The sequence below is a fragment of the Triticum urartu genome, chromosome 2A (assembly GCF_056163025.1).
Source record: "Triticum urartu cultivar PI428250 chromosome 2A, HENAU_Tu73, whole genome shotgun sequence".
Lineage (NCBI taxonomy): Eukaryota > Viridiplantae > Streptophyta > Magnoliopsida > Poales > Poaceae > Triticum > Triticum urartu.
In genome coordinates, this window is record NC_141874.1 from 545,806,216 (window position 1) to 545,826,356 (window position 20,141).

At 44.0% G+C, this 20,141-nt stretch overlaps 3 protein-coding genes across 4 annotated transcripts; all 3 read right to left on the bottom strand.

The window, feature by feature from the left end:
* Positions 1-1,208: 1,208 nt before the first annotated feature.
* Positions 1,209-3,801, bottom strand: LOC125538612 (F-box family protein). 2 transcript variants are annotated; one of them, XM_048701871.2, is made up of 2 exons: positions 3,516-3,801; positions 1,209-2,188 (listed from the first exon to the last, which is right to left on the bottom strand). In XM_048701871.2, the coding sequence occupies exon 2, from the start codon at positions 2,098-2,100 to the stop codon at positions 1,348-1,350; it is 753 nt and encodes a 250-aa protein (XP_048557828.1). In that variant the 5' UTR covers positions 2,101-2,188; positions 3,516-3,801; the 3' UTR covers positions 1,209-1,347. The 2 variants fall into 2 exon arrangements, with proteins under 2 accessions (XP_048557828.1, XP_048557829.1); XM_048701872.2 differs by having other exon boundaries at positions 1,209-2,159; positions 3,516-3,798.
* A 2,172-nt stretch (positions 3,802-5,973) lies between these two features.
* LOC147985822 (Pentatricopeptide repeat (PPR) superfamily protein) lies at positions 5,974-8,668 on the bottom strand. The gene has a single exon (XM_087544331.1). It carries the CDS (start codon positions 8,574-8,576, stop codon positions 6,249-6,251), a length of 2,328 nt encoding a protein of 775 aa, XP_087400457.1. The 5' UTR covers positions 8,577-8,668; the 3' UTR covers positions 5,974-6,248.
* Positions 8,669-13,229: 4,561 nt separating this feature from the next.
* Positions 13,230-18,262, bottom strand: LOC125538616 (betaine aldehyde dehydrogenase). Its single transcript, XM_048701874.2, has 15 exons — positions 17,934-18,262; positions 17,663-17,805; positions 16,363-16,443; positions 16,128-16,276; positions 15,666-15,758; positions 15,463-15,586; positions 15,279-15,344; positions 15,071-15,140; positions 14,820-14,896; positions 14,624-14,737; positions 14,199-14,276; positions 13,974-14,125; positions 13,830-13,890; positions 13,622-13,728; positions 13,230-13,535 (listed from the first exon to the last, which is right to left on the bottom strand). Exons 1-15 carry the CDS (start codon positions 18,046-18,048, stop codon positions 13,445-13,447), a joined length of 1,521 nt encoding a protein of 506 aa, XP_048557831.1. The 5' UTR covers positions 18,049-18,262; the 3' UTR covers positions 13,230-13,444.
* Between the last annotated feature and the right edge of the window lie 1,879 nt (positions 18,263-20,141).

Here is a 20,141-nt window from a genome sequence, read left to right on the forward strand (position 1 = left end):
TACTGGAGGGGTAAATTTAACAAATTTGACCTGTGGACAAAATCAAATTATAAAATGAACTGCCCGTGAAACTATTTCACACGGCTGATCTTTTTGTGTGACGCCCGACACGAAGGCGTCACACTACACTGTGCAACGTCTCACAGATAGGCGATACACGCCTAGCCAGTGTTGCACCCCAGACTGACTAAAAATTGCCAAGTCATTGTGCAGAGCCTAAGAGCTAGGCGTTGTACTGCATAATGTGGCGCCTAGCTCTCAGGTGCTGCACTAGTGGTTGCACTACAAAATGAAGCAACCACTAGTGGAACGCCTAGAAGCTAGGCACTACACTGTATAGTGTGGCACCTATCTCTCAGGCGCTGCACACTGACTTAGTAATTTTCGGATCACAAGGATGCGACGCTGCCCAGGCGTGTAGCGCCTATCTGTGAGGCGTTGCACAGTGTAGTGTGATGTCTTTATGTCGGGCGTCACACAAAAAAGTCAGCAGCGTGAAATAGTTTCACGGGTAGTTCATTTTGTGATTTGATTTCGTCCATAGATCAAATTTGTCAATTTTGCCTACCGGATGAGGTGACTATGCACATACCGGAGGAAAGGACGGTGCAAACAATGGAGGAGTCGTCGGCGACATGTGATTTGTACGTGCTGGTTGAATGTGCATAATGTTTTGTATTTTATTCATGCAATTTTGTTTGAAAAATGTGTGCATGATGCTTTTGAAATGATATGAAACGTTTAATCCAAATGTGTGAACGAAAAGGAGAGAAAAAACATTTTGAAGGCCAAGACATTGTGACTCTGATTTTGTACATCGTCTCGCACACTCCCAAATTTGATAGAGCACGCTTCATATGTGTTTTAAAGAGTGCACATACGGCAACTCTGCTAGAGTTTTTGTAAGCTCCCTAGAAAGGGAGCAACACTCCTGCTCCTCAAATATACTAAGCTAGAAATCCTTGCAAAAGTCAAAAAACAACAACAGTGAAGTGCCAGGCTAAAAAACTCTAAAATTTGAATGCACCAATGAACAATTGTTTGGTTACACAATAGCGGGCTAATATAATATACTCCCTCCGACCCATATTAATTGTTGTTGATTTAGCACAAGCAATTATCCATATAAACCAAATCTACTATGGGCCAAAAGGCAGTCTTCACGCCGTGCTGGCTAAATCAGTCAATACCAAGTCATGAACGGTATAGAAAACAAATGGGCGCACATCGCCATTTTATTCCAACATCTTAAAGCATATATTTCAGTACTACAACAGTAGATGATCAACATATCATGAACATTCTTTACATGCCTCAAAGGCTCAAATCACAACTAAAGAGTAGCTTCTATTTCCAATCAAGCATGTCTAAGAGCCACAAGATCTCAGGCTCGGACCTTGCCGCATCACAAAAATCTAGTTCAATACCAAATACCTCTATAGAGTTTGTTCCTTTATACAGGAAAAGCAAGGACATCCAGGCCCGGATGTCTGATATGAAAGGGTGTCTGGGCGAAAACCTGAGATATTCATATGCCAACGCCCGTGCTGCATTGCTGTCAATGTAATCAAAACTCGACGTGTTGATTATGCAAGTCATCTTGTTGGTGTCCTTGCGGTGGGCAAGAACAGACACGGTGATGGCTGGCCCCATAGGGACTGTCAGCTTGGGTTTGACTTCCATCATCAAAATGCAGTCTGCGGCATTCAGATGTGCAACAAGTACATCTGGTATGCCGCCAGGTGTGTTCTGTAAACCTGCTCGAAGAATGCAGCCTGAAACTGCTTGAGAGAAGATTAGTGATCCCTCAAGCCACATGTCAATGTAAAACACCAGATCCTCAAAAGTGAGCTTAGGTACAGGAAGGTGCACTGTCTTCCGTGGCTTGGAGAACGTTAAATAGAGCTTTTGGAAGTTTGTGTCAGAAGGAGGCTGTTTGCAGATGGAAGGCCATTTCCGTGAGCAGATGCATTTCCAGAAGTAATCATCCTTTGCAATTTCGCACCATTGGCGGCATACAAGCATGCAAAAGACTAAGTCTTTACCATCCAGTAGAGGGAAAACAGCCTTCAGAACTTCACCAGGAAATCCATTTTCCATTCTCAATCACTGAACTGAAGGAAATGGAATGCCTCTACCCTCTAGGAACGAGGCTTCAGCTACAAACCAAAAAGTGAACCGGAAGTGCCTATTAATAAGAGATGGTTAAACAAATACTGATCAATTCATGCCCAGTCAAAAACTGAAGTAGCAAGACTACTGCTATCTTTTAATTCACTATAATCTGAATCTGCATGGATGACAAACGTAGAAGAGTATACCTAGACTAAGCAGAACATGGACCAATGGCTATTGCTAGAACATACTCCCTCCGTCCCACAATATAAGATCGTTTTGCAAGCTAAAACAGCTTGCAAAACGATCTTACATTATGGGACGGAAGGGGTAGTCCATAAAGAAAATAGCTTCCATCTTCCAGATCAGTAATAATTTGGAAATGTGATGTCTGTTGGAGTTGGGGGTGTGAACTACACAAGAATGATAGAAGAAATAAATGATCAATTTTATTAACAAGCTTTCAAATAATACCGGCAGTAATGGAAACTATATTTGTTTCTGAGTCACAAACAAATGATCCAACCGATTACCACGAGTAGTTGCTATGATCAAACTGATTTGACACAATACCACGATAAGCATTCACCATGGTGTCTAAATAGCTAGCCCCCACTAACTATTTCTCTCAACATGCAAGCATGCCACATCATCACACAACATGCATGAGAAAAGGTCCACCCCCACTACCATATGTCTTTTAACATGCAAGCATGCCACTTGATCGTGAAATATGCATGAAAAAAGACACATCTCAACATGCAAACGGACATGAGAATTTTCATTCTATTATGCTATTTATACATTTTACATTTATATAGTAATCAAACATAATAAATTATATGTATTTTTAGTTTTAGCCTTTTATATTATTGCTTCAAATATTCATGTTTCATACAATGAATCACACTGAAATGTGTTGCATAATATTCCCGCAACAACGTGCGGGGTATCATCTAGTTTACTCAAAAGCACAAACCGACCCCAACTCTTTGTTGATAATGCATCATGTACATGTTGTTGATCTCCAACGCATTCATTTACCGTTAACCACTCCAATCTTTCTTGAGTGAAAGCCAATGGAAAGTATTGTAACTAGTACTGTACGTACTATATATACTAGCTGTACAAGTTTATGCTAAACTGATATATGATCCCAAAACATGAAAAATGAAACCTACAATTGATTGCCCCCAACAACCAGGGAGGTAATGAAACACCTAGCGTTCGGAAGGAGAAAACATACTACCAACTTCTCAAATATACAACAGAAAAATCGAACGTTCAACGGAATTTTACTTGTGCCTACTAGCCACGGGGTCAGCGGTTGTCCGGATTCGGGGGTGATGCTGTGAACAAAAAATAAGGGGGTGTAGAGAAAGGGAAGTAAAGGAACCCACCGTGGCTAGGAAGAACCGTCGGTAAGGCGGCCCGCCGGCGTAGATCTGCAGAGACCGGTGAGGATGAAGGGGCGGTCGTCGATCTGGTAGCGATGGACGACGGGGTGGCAACGTCGGAAGATGGACGCGCAGGGGAAGAGAGGTCGCCGTCGCCGGAGAGATTCGCCCATAGACAAACAAGGAAGGAGCAGGATCGGTGTCTGGGAATGGGAGAGGAATGGGGACCCGGAGGTGCTCGGTGTCGGTCGGAGAAACCTGGGGTATCCCGAAGCCAGGCTGTCACATGTGGGTTGGGCCGTATGCGCCGATGGGTCAGATTTGTGTATCTAACGCGCCCGCCGCCCACACGTATCTGAAGCCCAAAAATCGAGTCGAGTCCTCCATTTGGAAGTTGGCATTGTCTAAAAAAAAATGAAGTTGGCAGGCGCGCCATAACCGGCACAAGAATGGCATTGTCATTCCTTGCTCTCGGCTGCACCCAACAAGGCCCCCTTATCCTAAAAAAAAATGCTATTACTCCTGATTTTCTCCTCTATTTTTCCTCTTCGACGAATTAAAAATATACTCTCTCTGTAAACTAATACTCACTCCGTCCCAAAATAAGTGTCTCAACCTTAGTACAACTTTGTACTAGAGTTAGTATAAAGTTGAGACACTTATTTTAGGACGGAGGGAGTATAAGAGCGTTTAGATCTAGTGATCTAAACGCTCTTATATTAGTTTATGGAGGGAGTATTATTGAAGATAAATAACAGATTTTAAACCTATATTATTGATAAAAAATGTCCAGAGATTCAAAAACTGTTCTTGAGTTTTAAAAGTTCATGAAATTTTAAAAATGTTCAGGAATTTATTAAAAATTGGGATATTTTAAAATGTCTGAATTTCAAAAAAAATGTTCACAAATTTAGAAATAAACACAAATTTTAAAATATTCATGGATTTATAAACAGGTAAAAGAAAGGAACCAAAATAAAAAAGTAAACAAACAAACGGAAAAAAAAAACCTCCAAAAATCAGTAGAACAGAAAAAAGCCCCGACAAACAAAAAAAAGGCTGCTGATGCGCTGGCTCAGATGCAAGAGATGGTGGAAGAAGAACAATTAGTTTCTAAGTAAACATGGAATAGTGAGTTGTGGGGCATACATCTTCACATTTGACGGTGCTTTGACATTAACAGTTGGAGCATCATAACAGTTCTTGTGATCATGGCAAAAGATCTCATGACTGATCATGATCCAGCGGCATGGGCTCAGTGCTATGATGCGAACGTATCAGTATTCAGTAAGCATGCCATCCACCTTGGCTGAACCATGAAGAATTACCTCTTATATTACATATGGATGAGACAATAAATCAATGAGGGGCATTTTCCCCAAGAAGTGTTTACTTCCTTTACGGGCATAGCCTTTAGGATCGAACCATTATAAAATGTGAAGAAACTTACATGCATCATTCCCAAACCTGAATCAGGCTCTATGTAAATGAGCAATTGATGTCACTAATGAGCGAGTTCTGATCCAGCTAGACCACTATACACTCCGTTTTACAAAACCAATGCTGTCTCTTTAGACGCAGGTTAACTCCAGTCAATTTGTTGTATTTATGGGCCGTGTGGGGACAATAGCATATAAACTGGGCGTTCCAGCACGGGTTCATATTCACAATCTTTTTCATGCGAGTCTTCTGAAGTGCTTCCATGTTGATCCACCAGATGCGCCACCAGCATTAACGTTGATTTATCACGTTCAAATAATCCTGAGGCAAATGAAGTCTTGGGGCACGGTAGCAAGTGGTGTTCAGAAAATTTTGGTACAATAGGAAGAAAAGATCCAGGATTTTCAGCTCAAACACGAGCTGCTTGAGGAGGCGGGGAGTAATGTCGTATGCACAAAAATAGTTCCAGATGTACATATTTGCAATCAAACTCCAAAAGTGGAATAGGTTCCAATTGAGTTACCTGCTATCTTCTTCCAGTGGTTCTGAACATTTTTCATGCACTTTTGCTCATCCAAATGGCCTATATGAAATTCGCTGGACAATTTTCTTCTGCAGAAGTGTGAACCATCATGTCATGTATTAGAAAATAGCATGGTGTCCAAAACAGCCAGGAGGATCTAGATACATGGAGAGGTGAATGAGAAGTTGCACTGCGAACTTGAGCGACATTCACAAAACAGACAAACATGGCCCACTCAACATCTGTTTTAAATTCAGCAAGAATTTATCACAGCACTATGCGATTAGCTAATGCTCCGTCCGTATAAGATCTTATTCCATCCAACATACTCACATATTGGATGTAATAAAATCTTATATTATGGGACGGAGGGGGTACTAATTATGCATAAATGTATAATCAACATTGCTTTTCAATAACTCAAAGAATCATGAACTATAAGTTTAAATGGAACTAAATGGTTAGGAGCATAATGCGGCATCCAAGGGAGGGAGATACCTCTGCCGATATTAGCAACATCATCTTGGATAATAAGAGGACTTTTGCCGCCACGTTCTAATGAGACAGACTATTGAAGAAGATAAATGCCCAATGGATGCATAATTCACAGACTTCTTGGCTCTTGCAACAGACCTTAACCATTTGCACCGGTAGCAGTCAGCCGGTCATTATATCTCTAAAGCTGATCCAGAGTTTATGTAAATGAGCTAATGCGGTCAATTAGTTATTTACCCTTCTACAGTCTCGGCTGTAGTTATGCCATAACTGTTAACTCACACGCAAATATCAACCGCACTCCAGCCCACACCTTTTTCCACTCCATGATTCTTCATCGTGTCTCTCAGTTTCTCTATCTCTTCCCATTTTTCAGCACTACCATATGAATTGGACATTAAAACATAGTACCCATCATTTCCTGGGTCAGAAGCAAAAGCCTTCTTTGCAACTCTTAACCCCATCTCGAAATTGTCATGCATTTTGCAGGCACTAAGCAAAGTTCCCCATACCCCACCATCAGGTTGTATTGGCATAGCCAAAATCATATCTTCTGCTTCTTGAAGATGCCCAGATTTCCCTAGGAGATCCACCATACATGCGTAATGCTTCAGGTTAGGTTCAAGGCGGTATTTCCCCATTCTGATGAACAGCTTCCTGCCCTCATCAACATACCCTGCATGGCAGCAAGCAGACAGAATGGCAAGAAAAGTGACACTGTTAGGCTTAATACTTCCTCTCTCCATCTCACTAAATAACTGCAGTGCTTGCTTCACATCACCATGCATCCCATAGCCTGCTATCATCACATTCCATGTAACAACATCCCGTACGAGCATAGAATCAAAAATTCCTCTTGCAATCCCCAGCTGCCCACATTTAGTATACATGTCAACAAGTGATGTACTAATAGATACATCAGATTCCAACCCCATATCTTTCACATAAGAATGTATCAGTTCACCATGTTCCAGTGCAGCCAAATTTGCACAAGCTGAAATGACAGTAATCAAGGTTGCAGAGTTTGGTTGGACACCTTCAGTGAGCATCTGATCATATAGTGACAAGGCATCATTTGAATGTCCTAGATGTGAATAGCTGGATAGGAGTGCATTCCAGGTGACAACATCCCTCCTCACTTTGGCCACACCAAATATTTTGTATGCAAGGTCAAATTTCCCACACCTTCCATACATGCCAATTAATGCATTGGCAACTGAAATTTCATCAAGCAAGCACTTGATCGAAAAGCAATGAGCTGATTGACCTAACCGCAGTTGTCCTAGCCGTGAACAAGAAGAGATTGTGGAAACCAAGCTGTTGATATCACATAAAAATTCATCATGATCTCTGCAATGCATTTCTCGGTACAACTCCAAGCATTTGACATCAAGTCCAGCTTTGCAGTATAATACAACCATCAAACTCCATGATTCTGCATCTCGTTGATGCAAAATTCCAAAAACTTTGCCTGCAGCATCTACCAACTCAAGTTTCCCGTACATTGAAATCAAAGCATTGGCAACCAAGAAACTGTCTCCAAAGTTTCTCTTAGTTATAGCTGCATGAAATGCCTTCCCCCTACGCACATTTCCACTGTTCCCTAACCCTGAAAGTACACAGCTAACAAGAACTTCATCTGGCTGCAGACCAGACACCACCATCTCCTGGAACAACTCCACGGCCTCCCTATCAAGTCCTCTCCTACAATAGGCTCCAATCAAGCTAGTCCAGGTAACCACATCTTTTTCTGGCAACTCCGGGAATAAAACACATGCATCCTCAGTCCTATCGCACTTTGAGTACATTGAGAAAAGTGCGGAAACCACCAACGCACAATCTCCAATCCCTTCCTTCACCGTGTACCCGTGCAAGCATCTCCCAGCAGACAGCTCACCTAGCAGTCCGCAAGCCTCCAACCCACTCTCCATTGTCCGTGAATTTGGCCTCGCGCCGCCATCACCCGCTAGCCTAACCATCTGCACCAAGTATCTCATTCCCTTCTCACCCTGGTCATTCCTAACGCACCCAGAGACCACCGCGGTCCACGTGATGACGTCCCTCTCACCCATTTCGTCGAACAGCTTCGTAGCGTCGTCAATGCGGCCGCACCTGGCATACATGTACACGAGCGACGACGAGACCGCGAGGGAACCATCGCCTACCAGAAGGCCGAGCTTGACGGAGTAGGCGTGCACGGAGGAGCCGACCGGGAGCGCCGCGAGCTCGGCGGCCGCGGAGGCGGCGATGGGCGCGGTGAACCGGGAGGGCCGCGCGCCAGAGGCGCACATGCGGCGGTGGGCGGAGAGCGCGGAGGCGAAGTCGGAGGCGCAATGGTGGGAGCGGAGGAGGGAGTTCCAGAGGAAGGTGTCCGGGCAGGGGGAGGCGGAGAAGGCGAGGGCGGCAAGGCCGGGGCGGCCGGAGGAGGAGTAGGCGGAGACGAGCTTGGCGGCGAAGTCGGGGCGGGAACAGAGGCCTGAGGTGGCAGCGAGAGCGTGCAGGCGGAGGAGCACGGGCAGCGGCGGAGGCGCCGAGGAGGACGAGGCTAGGAAGCGGTGGAGAAGGCCCAGACTCGTCGGGGTGAGAGGAGGGCGAGAAGGCGGCATCGGTTTGCCGTTTGCTTGTTCAAACACGTTGATCAGTTGAAGTATGGGCAGTCGCCTGAAAATTTGTTCAAACTCAATCGATTTGGCTGAACCGTTGGATTGAGCTCATCTGTTTCTTCAACCTCCACTCACCAGAGCTCTCTTCCTTAGGGCAAAGCAACAAGCCCACTTTGAGATCAGCTTGTAGAGAACATTGCACAGGCTGAAGGAAATTCTTCCTGAGATTGAAGGAAATTCTTCCTGAGATTATATCTCCGACCCAGTCCGCCTTTGTTCCTGAGAGGTTGATTACCGATAATGTGTTGTTGGCATATGAAATAAACCATCTGATGCATAAACGTAAGGGGGGGCGAGATGATCTTGTTGCTCTTGTTGCGGTCAATTTTGATATGAGTAAAGCCTATGACCGTGTTGAATGGGAATTTCTGAAATGCATGATGCGAAAGATGGGGTTCGTGGAGGTTTGGATCAACACCATTACGAAATGCATAAGGACAATAAAGTACAGAGTGAAAGTGAATAGAAATCTCTCACAGATCATTGTGCCGGAGAGAGGCCTTCGTCAAGGGGACCTCTATCCCCATATATGTTCATCATGTGCGTTGAGGGCTTCTCGGCGCTTTTGCAGCAACCGGAGGTTGAAGGCACAATTCAGGGAGTCCAAATCTGCAATGGGGCGCCAAAAATAAACCATCTGTTCTTCGCAGACGACTCGCTCATCGTGATGAAGGCAAATGCTCAAGGTGCAGCCAGGTTGCAAGCCATTTTGGCTTTGTATGAGGAACAATCAGGTCAAATGATAAATAAGAACAAGTCCTCGGCAACCTTCAGTAAAGGCACATCTACAACAGTTAAAAATGAGGTTCTGCAAGTTCTCACTATCCCACATGAGTCTCGCTGCAAACGGTATCTGGGGCTACCAGTTCATGTTGGTATCGTGCCGAGTAGGGAATTTGACTATATCAAACAATGTATTTGGCAGAGAATGCAAGGGTGGATTGAAAAGTTGTTGTCCAAACCGGGTAAAGAAACCTTGGTGAAATCTGTTGCCCAGGTGATCCCAACCTTTGCAATGTCATGCTTTGATCTAACCAAGAAGTTATGTGAGGAGATTGATACATTAATTAACCGCTTTTGGTGGAGCCAGCAAGATAAAATGGACAAATGCCATTGGATAGGATGGACAAGCTTACCAAATCAACAAAGGAAGGAGGTTTGGGCTTCCGAGACCAACACATTTTTAACCTCGCAATGTTAGCCCGACAAGGGTGGCGCCTCCTGCAGGAACCGGATACGCTTTGTGCGCAAGTGTTGAAGGCACGCTACTTTCCAGAATGTTCGGTGCTGGAGGCAGAGGCGAAAGGGGATATGTCCTATACATGGCGGAGCATACTGAAGGGGATCGAGCTGTTAAAAGAAGGTACTGTATGGAGGATTGGCTCGGGAGAAAATGTGAAAATATGGGAGGGCCCATGGATTCCACGGGGGGACACGAGAAGGCCGTGTACTCGGCATGGCAGCGTGCTAATTGGTAGAGCCAGCGACCTGATGAATCCTATAACTGAAACTTGGGATGAGGAGTTGGTCTCTCAGTTGTTCTGTGAGGAGGACGCAAAGGAGATTCTTGCTATCCCTGTGCGGCAAGGCATGGAGGATCAGGTGGCATGGCACTTTGATCCGAAAGGCATGTTCTCAATTAAATCAGCCTATCATTTGGGGGTCCATCCCCGAGAGGCGTGGAAGAATAGAGATGAGAGCTCATCGCTCCAGGCGCCATTTGTATCACATAAGTGGAATAAATTTTGAAGCCTGAACCTTCTTCCCAAGGTCTGTATGTTTCTGTGGAGATTAGCATATAATAGTCTGCCTTTACGGAAGAGGAAACATGTTGAGCTGGACCCTAGGTGCCCGATTTGCCTGAGATTCGATGAGGACGACGTCATCTATTTCTCAAATGCAAACAAGTGAAGCAAGTGTGGAGGACTTTGTTGATTGAGGATATCAGGCTTGCCCTTATAAAATGTACAGATCCTATGACCATATTTGACTTTCTGTGGGCCCTAGACAGCAAGCGGCGTGATCTAATCTTGACCATGCTCTGAGAGTGGGGAATGTCTGGAATAAAGCCAATGCAGGAGAAAAGATTCGACCATGTGAGGAGGTCTGCTTCATCATCAGAAGGCATGTTGTTGATTTTGCCATGGATGAGAAGTGTGTAGAGGTACCTAAAACAACACCTACTACTACAACATGGCTCAGGCCAAGGGAAGGGGTTGTCAAAGTCAATTTTGATGCAGCCTTTCATGTGGATATTGGGCGTGGAGCTTGGGGCTGCGTTGCTCGGTCGGACCAAGGGTGGTTCATTGTTGCGTGTGCAGGGAAGCTCGATCATCTAGCATCACTACTCCAGGCTGAAGCCACTGCATGCATTAAGGCGATTGAAGCTGCGAGCGAGATGGGTGTGCACAGGGTAATTTTTGAATCAGACTCGCTTCAGCTGGTGAAGGCACTCAACACTAGCGACTACGACAAGTCCTCCATCGGCGTTCTGTTGAGAGAAGCTCGAAGCCTCTACTTTGCTTCCTTTGATGCATTTGAGTTCAGTTTTTGTAAGCGAAACTGTAATACTGTTGTCCACAATTTAGCTGCTTTTGGTTATAGGGCTGGCGTGCTTAGCACCTGGTGGAGGGAGCAAGCTCCCGAATTTGTTGTTGACTGTGTTGCCAGCAACATCGCTGTGCAGGGTTAAGTACCGGAACATGTGTTCCCAGTTCAAAAAAAAAGCAACGAGCCCACATGTCTGGTCCACCCCGTCCGTTTGCGTCTGCGCTGACAAAAACACGGCCCAACGTGTTGGCACAACATAGCCTATAACCATTGAAAAAGTTTATATCTACATGAATACTGAATTTGGAAAAACATATTGAAAAAAATAAAAAAATCTAAAATTTCCGGGTATGAAACTTAGTCGACCATTCTACTCACATTTGAAGTTTTGTCATGTTTTGACACTCATGGCAATCTTAGTGAAGAAAATACAATTGGGACCATACCAATCATCAAACCATGTTTTTTAATATAGCTTCGATTTTGGCATTTTTATCCAGATTACCATGGATGTGATTTCTTCATAAAACTTCATACGTGAGTATACCGGTTGACTATATATATTAAAAACAATCATATTTTTTCTAGTATATTTTTTGAATTTACTATTTATAAGAGGTGCGCGGGGAACCATGTTCATTAAATCCACGTCCATGAATCAAGTGACTTCTCTTTCCCTATATAAATTTAGATACATGTCATCTAATTTTCTCTGATTTTTCTATTCCCATGAATCAGAGGAGCCTAAACTCTAATTCCACCTAGCGCCCTGTCATTGCCTCTTCTCGCTCGATCCAGGGTCATCTCCACCATACCCACAACATCCATGTGTTGTCACCGCCTCTACCTCCACTTGAGTTCACCTCTGTCGTTGCAGCCATGTTGCCTCCGCTCGATGAGTTTGATAATGACGAATCCGACAATTAAACAACCGACTATAGCTTGGACAAACACTTTCACAATTTGAATAATATCGAGGGAGGGGGGGGGGGGATTATTTTCGTGATAATATTTTGTATTAGTTTTATTTATGGCCGCGGAGATATCCCAAAAAAATTAACCATAGAAAAATAACACGAGTGATAGAAACAACAAATATTGTGAACTATAGTGAAATTTGGTATCGACGTGCAGCATAGTTAAACGGAAAATAGTAACTGGTGAACGTTCACCAAGGGAGAAACTGCCAGTGAACGCCCTAGCTGCCACACGATCTTAATCTTACGGTGTAGTTTGGATGACCTTTTTACACCCAAAATTAAACAAATGACATGTCAGTTTTGCAAAAGAAAAAGGCCACCCAGGTTCTCCAAATGCACTAAAAACTGATTCGTAAATGCCATGTCCTGTGGCAAACGTTCGCCAGATATGCCCATCCTATTTAAAGGAGTAAACCTGCAGTTTATATAGACTTCATATCTTTCATCATAGTAAAAAAATTATATCATCATTTTTCACAAACGTTGTAGCCCTCATTCTCTTTTTTTATGGGACCTCGTGAGAGGGCGGAGAGTTCCCACGACTACGTTAAAAGAAGAGTTGATCCAGTTAACGAGGGAAACCAGATCCAAAAACCATACTACACATCTTGGTTAATTAAGGAAAACAAAGAAAAAATCAAATACACCACAAAAGAAACAAGAACTAGAGGTAGATGAAGCGGTTTAAACATCATCCTGACACAAGAGCGCGAAGGCCCAAAACCACCAGACAGCATATGTCCAGCCAAAGCGACCACCATACTTGCAAGATATCTCAAACACCCCGAGACTCTCGACCGCCATGTATCGAAGCAACATGAACTAACATTTATCAGTGACCCCCTTTGGTTTACCGTTGATGGTCGCCAAAGCTCGGAAGCCCTCATTCTCACGTTGTAGGTCCAAGAGTTTATATAGGTATCAAAATTTCCCACCCGTGGTTTATGCGATAGCCTCAGAAATGCACCACATGAACTCTCACCAAAAGAACATAAACAGATATAACCAAGCGGACATCTTGGTAAGCTACCAACAACAAATTGCAATCAAAGAGCATAAACAGATATAACGAAAGCAGAAGAACGTAATGCCGTTTTTTACTTTAGCAAGTTTTTGACCAACCGCATCTGTCACAGGCTCGATGACACACTATCATAACCAAGTTCGCCACATAATGGCTTATTGCGAAAGCACTGTACAGAAGTCCCAGCCAGGATAGAACTCGCCTTTTCAATGAACGAGGCTCCATTCTCATGACATGAATGCCTCATCTCAAGTCATCTACAGCTTGGATGGGCGCTGGTACCATCCGTATAGCTCATCTTTGCAGTACCTGGTGACTTGCTTCACGCTCAAGTAGTTCTCGAGGCCCCTGAAAGCAAAACAGCAAAGACAGTTCAGAGGATACTTCCAGGGGCAGTGCAGTTTGCAAACCATAGCGCTCGTGAAGTAACTCACCATTCTCCTAGCTCCCGGCCAAAACCGCTCCGCTTGTTCCCTCCCCACGGAGCTTGAACCAGGGTCGGTTGCGAGCAGTTTATCCAAACAATGCCTGAGTGAATAACCTGCAGGTGTGGGATTGTACGTTTACCTATCAGCTCACTGAATATATCGAATACTTCAATTGCATCACATGCTACAAATTTACGGGCGTGCTTGAATCTACCTTTGCAATGCGCTCACACCTCTGTAGATCATCAGAGATCACACCACCAGCCAAGCCATAGCTGAAAACAAAATGGTAGAGAAGTCAAGGGAACGATATAAGCACGGGCTTTTTTTTCAGGCTTGCGCAAATCAGGTAACTCACTGGGTATCATTTGCAAGCTCTACAGCTTCGCTCTCTGTCTTGAATACTTTGACACAGATGACTGGTCCAAAGACTTCCTCTCTCCAAATTTGCATTGATGTGCTAACGTCTGTTATAATTGTAGGTTCAATAAAGAACCCTTTTCCGAGATGCTGCCATTTCACAAACGTAGCTTGGATGAATAACCGAGAGGCAAGAGCATGTAATGTAATGACCAATGCTTACCTTTGGTCGGTCACCACCATGCAAAATTGTAGCACCTTCACTTCTTGCTGTCGAGATGAACTTCTTAATCTTTTCATACTGAAATAAGAAAAAAAAAATGGCTCTCTATTGTAAGGGAACTCTAAGGTGGTTGCCAAAGCATAACTGGATATACAAGCTGAATACTCCCTCCGTCCCAAAATAAGTGACTCAACTTTGTACTAAAGTTAATACAAAGTTGAGTCGCTTATTTTGGGACGGAGGGAGTAGTTTGCAAAAGAGAAAGTCAACAGTTAACAATTTATTGCATTGCAGGTCATCCCCGTTATCTCGAAGAGGGATTATCGGTTTTAAGTTCAATTTCACACCAAAGTGTGAACAGGTTTACCAAAATGTACATATTTGCGTCCCAGCTACAAAAGTGCAATACGCTCCATTTGAGTTACCTGCCCTTTACTGATGACTGAACCCAGCCTGCAACCTTCTTCCAGTGGGTCTGAGATTTTTATGTTCTTTGCCCATTCAACTAGTCTATCTAAAAATCGCTCTGCAATTTTCTCCTGTGAAAGAGTGGATCTTCATGTCATCTATTAGAAAATGGCGATTTTCCAAATAAAATAAAATCCAGGAGAGCATACATACATGGAGAAGTAGACGAGAAGTTGCACTGCAAACTTGACCACTATTGAAAAAACAACCAAACATGGCCCATTCAACAGCTGTTTCAAATTCAGCAAGACTTCAGCACACCAATCCACAAATTAGCTAAGACTACGTATCAATGGAATATGTAAAATTGGCAATTGTTCTTCCATAACCCAGAGATTATGGACTGAGTTAAAGTGGAAAAAATGGATTAGGAGCATAGTGCAACATCCATGAGAGGAAGATACCTTTGTCAATGTCAGCAACATCATCAAAGATAACAAGAGGACTTTTGCCACCAAGCTCTAATGAAACAGGCTGTTGAAGAAGATAATACACAACAGTATCAGAATAAAGGAAACATAGATGCCTAATTCACAGATTACTTGCATCGGCTCTTTAGCCGAAGCACAGAACATCACAAGTTATAGCAACTGAAATATATAGAGAACACACCTTAACCATTTGGGCAGCAGCGGTCATTATCGTCTTACCAGTTGCGGTACTTCCTGTAAAAGCAATCTACAGAAAGGATCGAAAGATAATTTTAGAAGCTTGAAGACTGAGGGTGATCATATAAGATTACAACTTGGTATATCCATGAGCATATGACAATTTATATTCAAAGAATAGGTCTGACCTTATCCACATGGGGATGTGAAGCTATTGGAGCACCAGCATCAGGGCCCAGACCAGTAATTATGTTCAGAACTCCTGAAGGCAGTCCTATCTCTTCACATATTGCGCCGAGCTCTAAGCAAGTTCTGTTTTTGAAAAAAAAATAGTCATGGATACAATAATAATTCGAAGGACTGGACTTAACTAAAAGGCATCGGGCCTTACAGAGAAGCCAGCTCAGATGGTTTTAACACAGCTGTACACCCAGCAGCCAGGGCAGGTGCAACCTTCCAAGTAGCCATCAACAGAGGATAGTTCCTTCATTTGCACAAGAGAAAGCAAAGTAATTAGAAGTTTAGAACTATTAACTTCAAAGACACCGAGTTATCAAATTCAGCAGGCAACCAATGCAAAATTATCTTAATTCAATTGTTAATTAATGACCTGTTGTTTCCATTAAAAAGTAAAACAAATGACCAGTGGTTTAGCCTGTACTCGTATAAGATTTAATATTCAATACCATGGACGAAGAAAAGATCTGCCATGAACTATAAGACCTTGGAATCTCAAGGATAACAGCTTAAGAAGTTTTAAGAAGAAAAAATGACAAGTGAACCTATAAAAAAATGCTATGATATCCGCATATAGTGTGGATCAAAATCCAAGAGAAATGGTTGCAATATATACCAGGGAGTGATGAGTCCAACAACCCCGATGGGTTCTTTAAGAACATAGGTCTTGAATTCTTCCATGGGCAGAGAGATTGGCGCATGTTGTTTACCATCTAAGGCTTCAGCCAGACCAGCATAGAACTCAAAGCATGCAGCGACATCGTCCTAAGATAGGACGGAAAATCATCAAACAAAACATGGAGCGTCTTTAGGCACACTAAACATTATATAACGTGAATAATTGAAAATACCATGTCCGCAACTGCTTCATCCTTGGGCTTTCCAGAATCAACTGTCTCCAGCCATGCCAGATACGATATCTTTTCTTTAATCTGCACCAGCATCCAATATTTCAAGAAAATTACTGGCAGTAACAAACATACTAATTAACAGACAAACATCCATTATTCAAAGCAGTGACAATAGGAAACTCTCTTGTGCTAACAAAAATTCCAGCTCTCTGTCTTCCATTTCAATGCAGCAAGACAGCACAAATTTGGTAAACCTTACGCATGCTACATGTATATATGAAATTGATGCCAAATGCAAAGATCTATATGTAGAGTGCCTTCACCCTTGAAATTGGTGCAGTCCAACAGTTTCAAAATTGGTTTCATTATAACAGAAACACCATGTTCTGAATGAACAAACCTATCATCTTGCCAGCTTCCACTCCTTAGAGCTAAAGCTTTTGTATCGGAGTATGACACACTAACATGCCAAAATTAAGAACAATTTTCTGTTGCATATGATGCTGTGAGACTATCTCCTACCATACTTGCAACATATGTAAAAAAAAACAGTCATGTAGTAGTTTGCAATAAAAAGAGTAACAAATCTGATAATTTTCAACAACTAGGCAAATGTCCAGCGTGATTGTGCAAAGTGTAGTAATGTATAGTGTGTGGAGTTTAAATCTCAGCAGGGTTTGCTGTTTCCCAAGAGAAGGAGGGTGCGATCCCTCAGTATCATGATTGGATGCTGAATTTGGATTCCTACATTGAAAACAAACTGAAGTTGGTACATTTAATTCATCATAATGGAACATCTTCGCAAACCACATGATACAGAGGATTAGTGGAGCCATCAACCAGGTTTGCACCCTCCACCTCTGAATTACGAACAATGGTATTGTACTTTCTTTTCGGAACTTTTTTTCTTTCCGGCGAACTTCTTTTCGGAACATACTTGTAAGTTGAAAGTTATTGCTAACCAACTGTACCAAACCTAATACTAAGACTTTTACGAAAGGATCAATCGACCCAAGGATCTGATGTTTTTTCTAGCTAGCGACCGTTTCTAGAAGTTAAAGAGCTCATATGACGCAATAAAGATGTACTCCGTACAATCCGACTAGATCAAAATTTTGTACTGTACAAGAGATGTGCAGCACTAGGGGCATCCTGTTCTTCAGCCCCCAAAACCAGCTTCACTCACACGGCGATGAGATAATGGTGCCTCGGCAACTCCGTGCATGCGTCTAACTTTTCTGTGAACATGTATACATCTAACTTCAGGCCTCAGATTCAGAGAAACACAAGAGATTGGCACCTTAGCGGCGATCGCGTTCAGATACTTGGCCCGCGTCGCCCCGGAAGCGCGCGCCCAGCGGCTCCCGCCGTCGAGCAGGAACGCGGACCGCGCCGCCGCGACGGCGAGCTCGACGTCCTCCGCGGTGGCTGCCGGGATGTCGCCTTCACCGATCACCAAACCACACAGCAAGCCAACAAGCTGAAGTCAGTACGGTACTGACACAACATAGTACTAGTAGCGCCACGATGTGGCGGAAGGGCGGAGGTGGGGACGGGACGGCGAAACGAACCGATGGTGTCCTCGGTGGCCGGGTTGATGACGGGGATGCGGCGGCCCAGGGTGGGCTCGCGCCACCCGCCGCCGATGAAGAGGCCGCGGCGCGGGATCGCTGGGGGCGCGGCCATGGCTACTCTGCTTCGGCGAGGCGGATGGCCGTGCTGGGCGGTGGTGCCGTAGTAGGAGGTGAGTAGGAGTGTGGGGGCGGAGCGAGGTCTAGTGCTGTGCTGCGGTGGCTCCTGCTGCTTTCGCCTTTAGGTGGGGGCGAGCGAGCACGTTTTCTCGTGATCCCGGCGATCTCAGCCGGCCCCGCAACCCGGAAGTGTTGGCCGCGTTGCTATCCTCCACGCCTCTCGCCACTGAATTAATCAATTAACTAGTGCCCGATCATCCGGGATGGGTCTCTTTTCCTCTCCGTGACCCACCGGGGCGTGACCAAGCTGTCGCGCTCGCGCGTCGTGTACTTGCGCGTGGCACGGAAGACACACACGTACGTACATATGCTTTGCTCCTGTTGGGTGGGCGTCCCACTCCGTCGGTGCCGTCGCTACCAGCGCCACCTAACATTCAGGATCAGTCGCCTTTTACAACGCGGCTGCCTGATCAGACATCAGAGGACAAACCACACGCGGATCGTCGTTCCAGACCAGATCAAGCCACTGCTGCAAAAGATTCTCGTATTGATTTTGATGTTTAGTCCTTTTTTGGTTCATAAGATAGAAATTTTATAGAAATAGAAAAATCATAGAAAGTGAGATGACATGCATGTCAATTCTTATAAAAAAAGAGATGTTATTTGGTGCATAGGATAGGATTTTTTTCATTGAATCTAGGCTAATGTTTTTTTTTTCTTCAAAACGTGAAGGATTGATTCCTATCCTACATAGGAATAGAAATTCATTCCTACAAATCAAAGGGCTTCAAAAAAAATTTCTTTTGTAAATCATATCTTATAAAATTCCTACAAAATTCCTACAAACCAAAAAAGGCCTTAAAGTATTTTGCGTACCCTGAAAAATTCGAGTTCAAGCGCGGGCATGCACGCACGGGAGCTGCTCGTCTTGTTGTTAGTTCAAAGTTCTAAATAAACTCGTTCACGTGCAGCAGGGTTTGAGATTTTGTTCTCTTCTCCGTGTCACGCAGCGCCAGATGTTCGATGCCATGGGAATGATCGAGTCCCACTTCCCCGGGGAGGGGAGGGTAACATGGCGAGAGGAGACCGATGCAAAGTGTGCGTTCAACGTCATCGGATCACTTTTTCCTGAGCAAATCGTGTGGGTAGATTACTTTTCTTCTTGATAGGAACGCCAGGTTCTTTTCAAGTTATCTATATTTAAGAAAAACTCAGCGACTGATTTTCATTTCAAATTGGTCGCTATTCCCAGGGATTCTTTGATTCACATAATTCTAAGAACACGAAAATGGAAAAGACGTTGGATTGAAATGTCATTCTCATCTCAGGGTGTATTGGGTTTGAAGAAAATCACCATGGATGCCACTTGTGTGTTGCCGCACCACTTTTCTACCATCTCAGTAGCTAAATGCGATGTGCGGTCGCTGCCGCTGCACAACCATCATCCCTCCGTATCAAGTCGTCTACAGTTTACAACTTCCCACAAGAGTAAACCACTGGATCTAACGAGAGGACCCTCACGAAGACCTTTTGGTGACCACCGCAGTTTGTAGAGAGTCCGCCGCCATAGACCAAAGTGGCGTAGATGGTGGAGCCGCAAGATCTGCCACTACAAATGACCTCCAAGGCCATGTCGGTGCCGCCATCATGTGGGAGTCTCACTGGAGCAGCACCCCGACATCCCAGACGTCTCCTATCACCGCGAATACGGCGACGATGGCCCCGTCCGGCACCAGCTCCGATGTGACGGGCAGATCAAGCAAACCGCAAAAATGGATCAAGATCCAACCACTCTACACGCAACTCCGACACTGCCTTCATAATCCCCAAGTGCAGGGAATCATCGTAGCAATTCCCAGAGGTGGAAGTGATAAGTATGTAGTGTCGAACCCACAAGGAGCTAAAGGTAAGATCAATATTCTCTCAAGCCCTATCTGCCACTGATACGACTCTACGTACACCGAACGTTTGCTTCCAACTAGAAACGAGAAATAAAACTACGTTGTGGGTATGAAGAGGTTAACTTTGCATGGTATCGGAGAGATAAAATATAAAAGTAGGTGTTGTTATCATAAAGTTAGAATATAT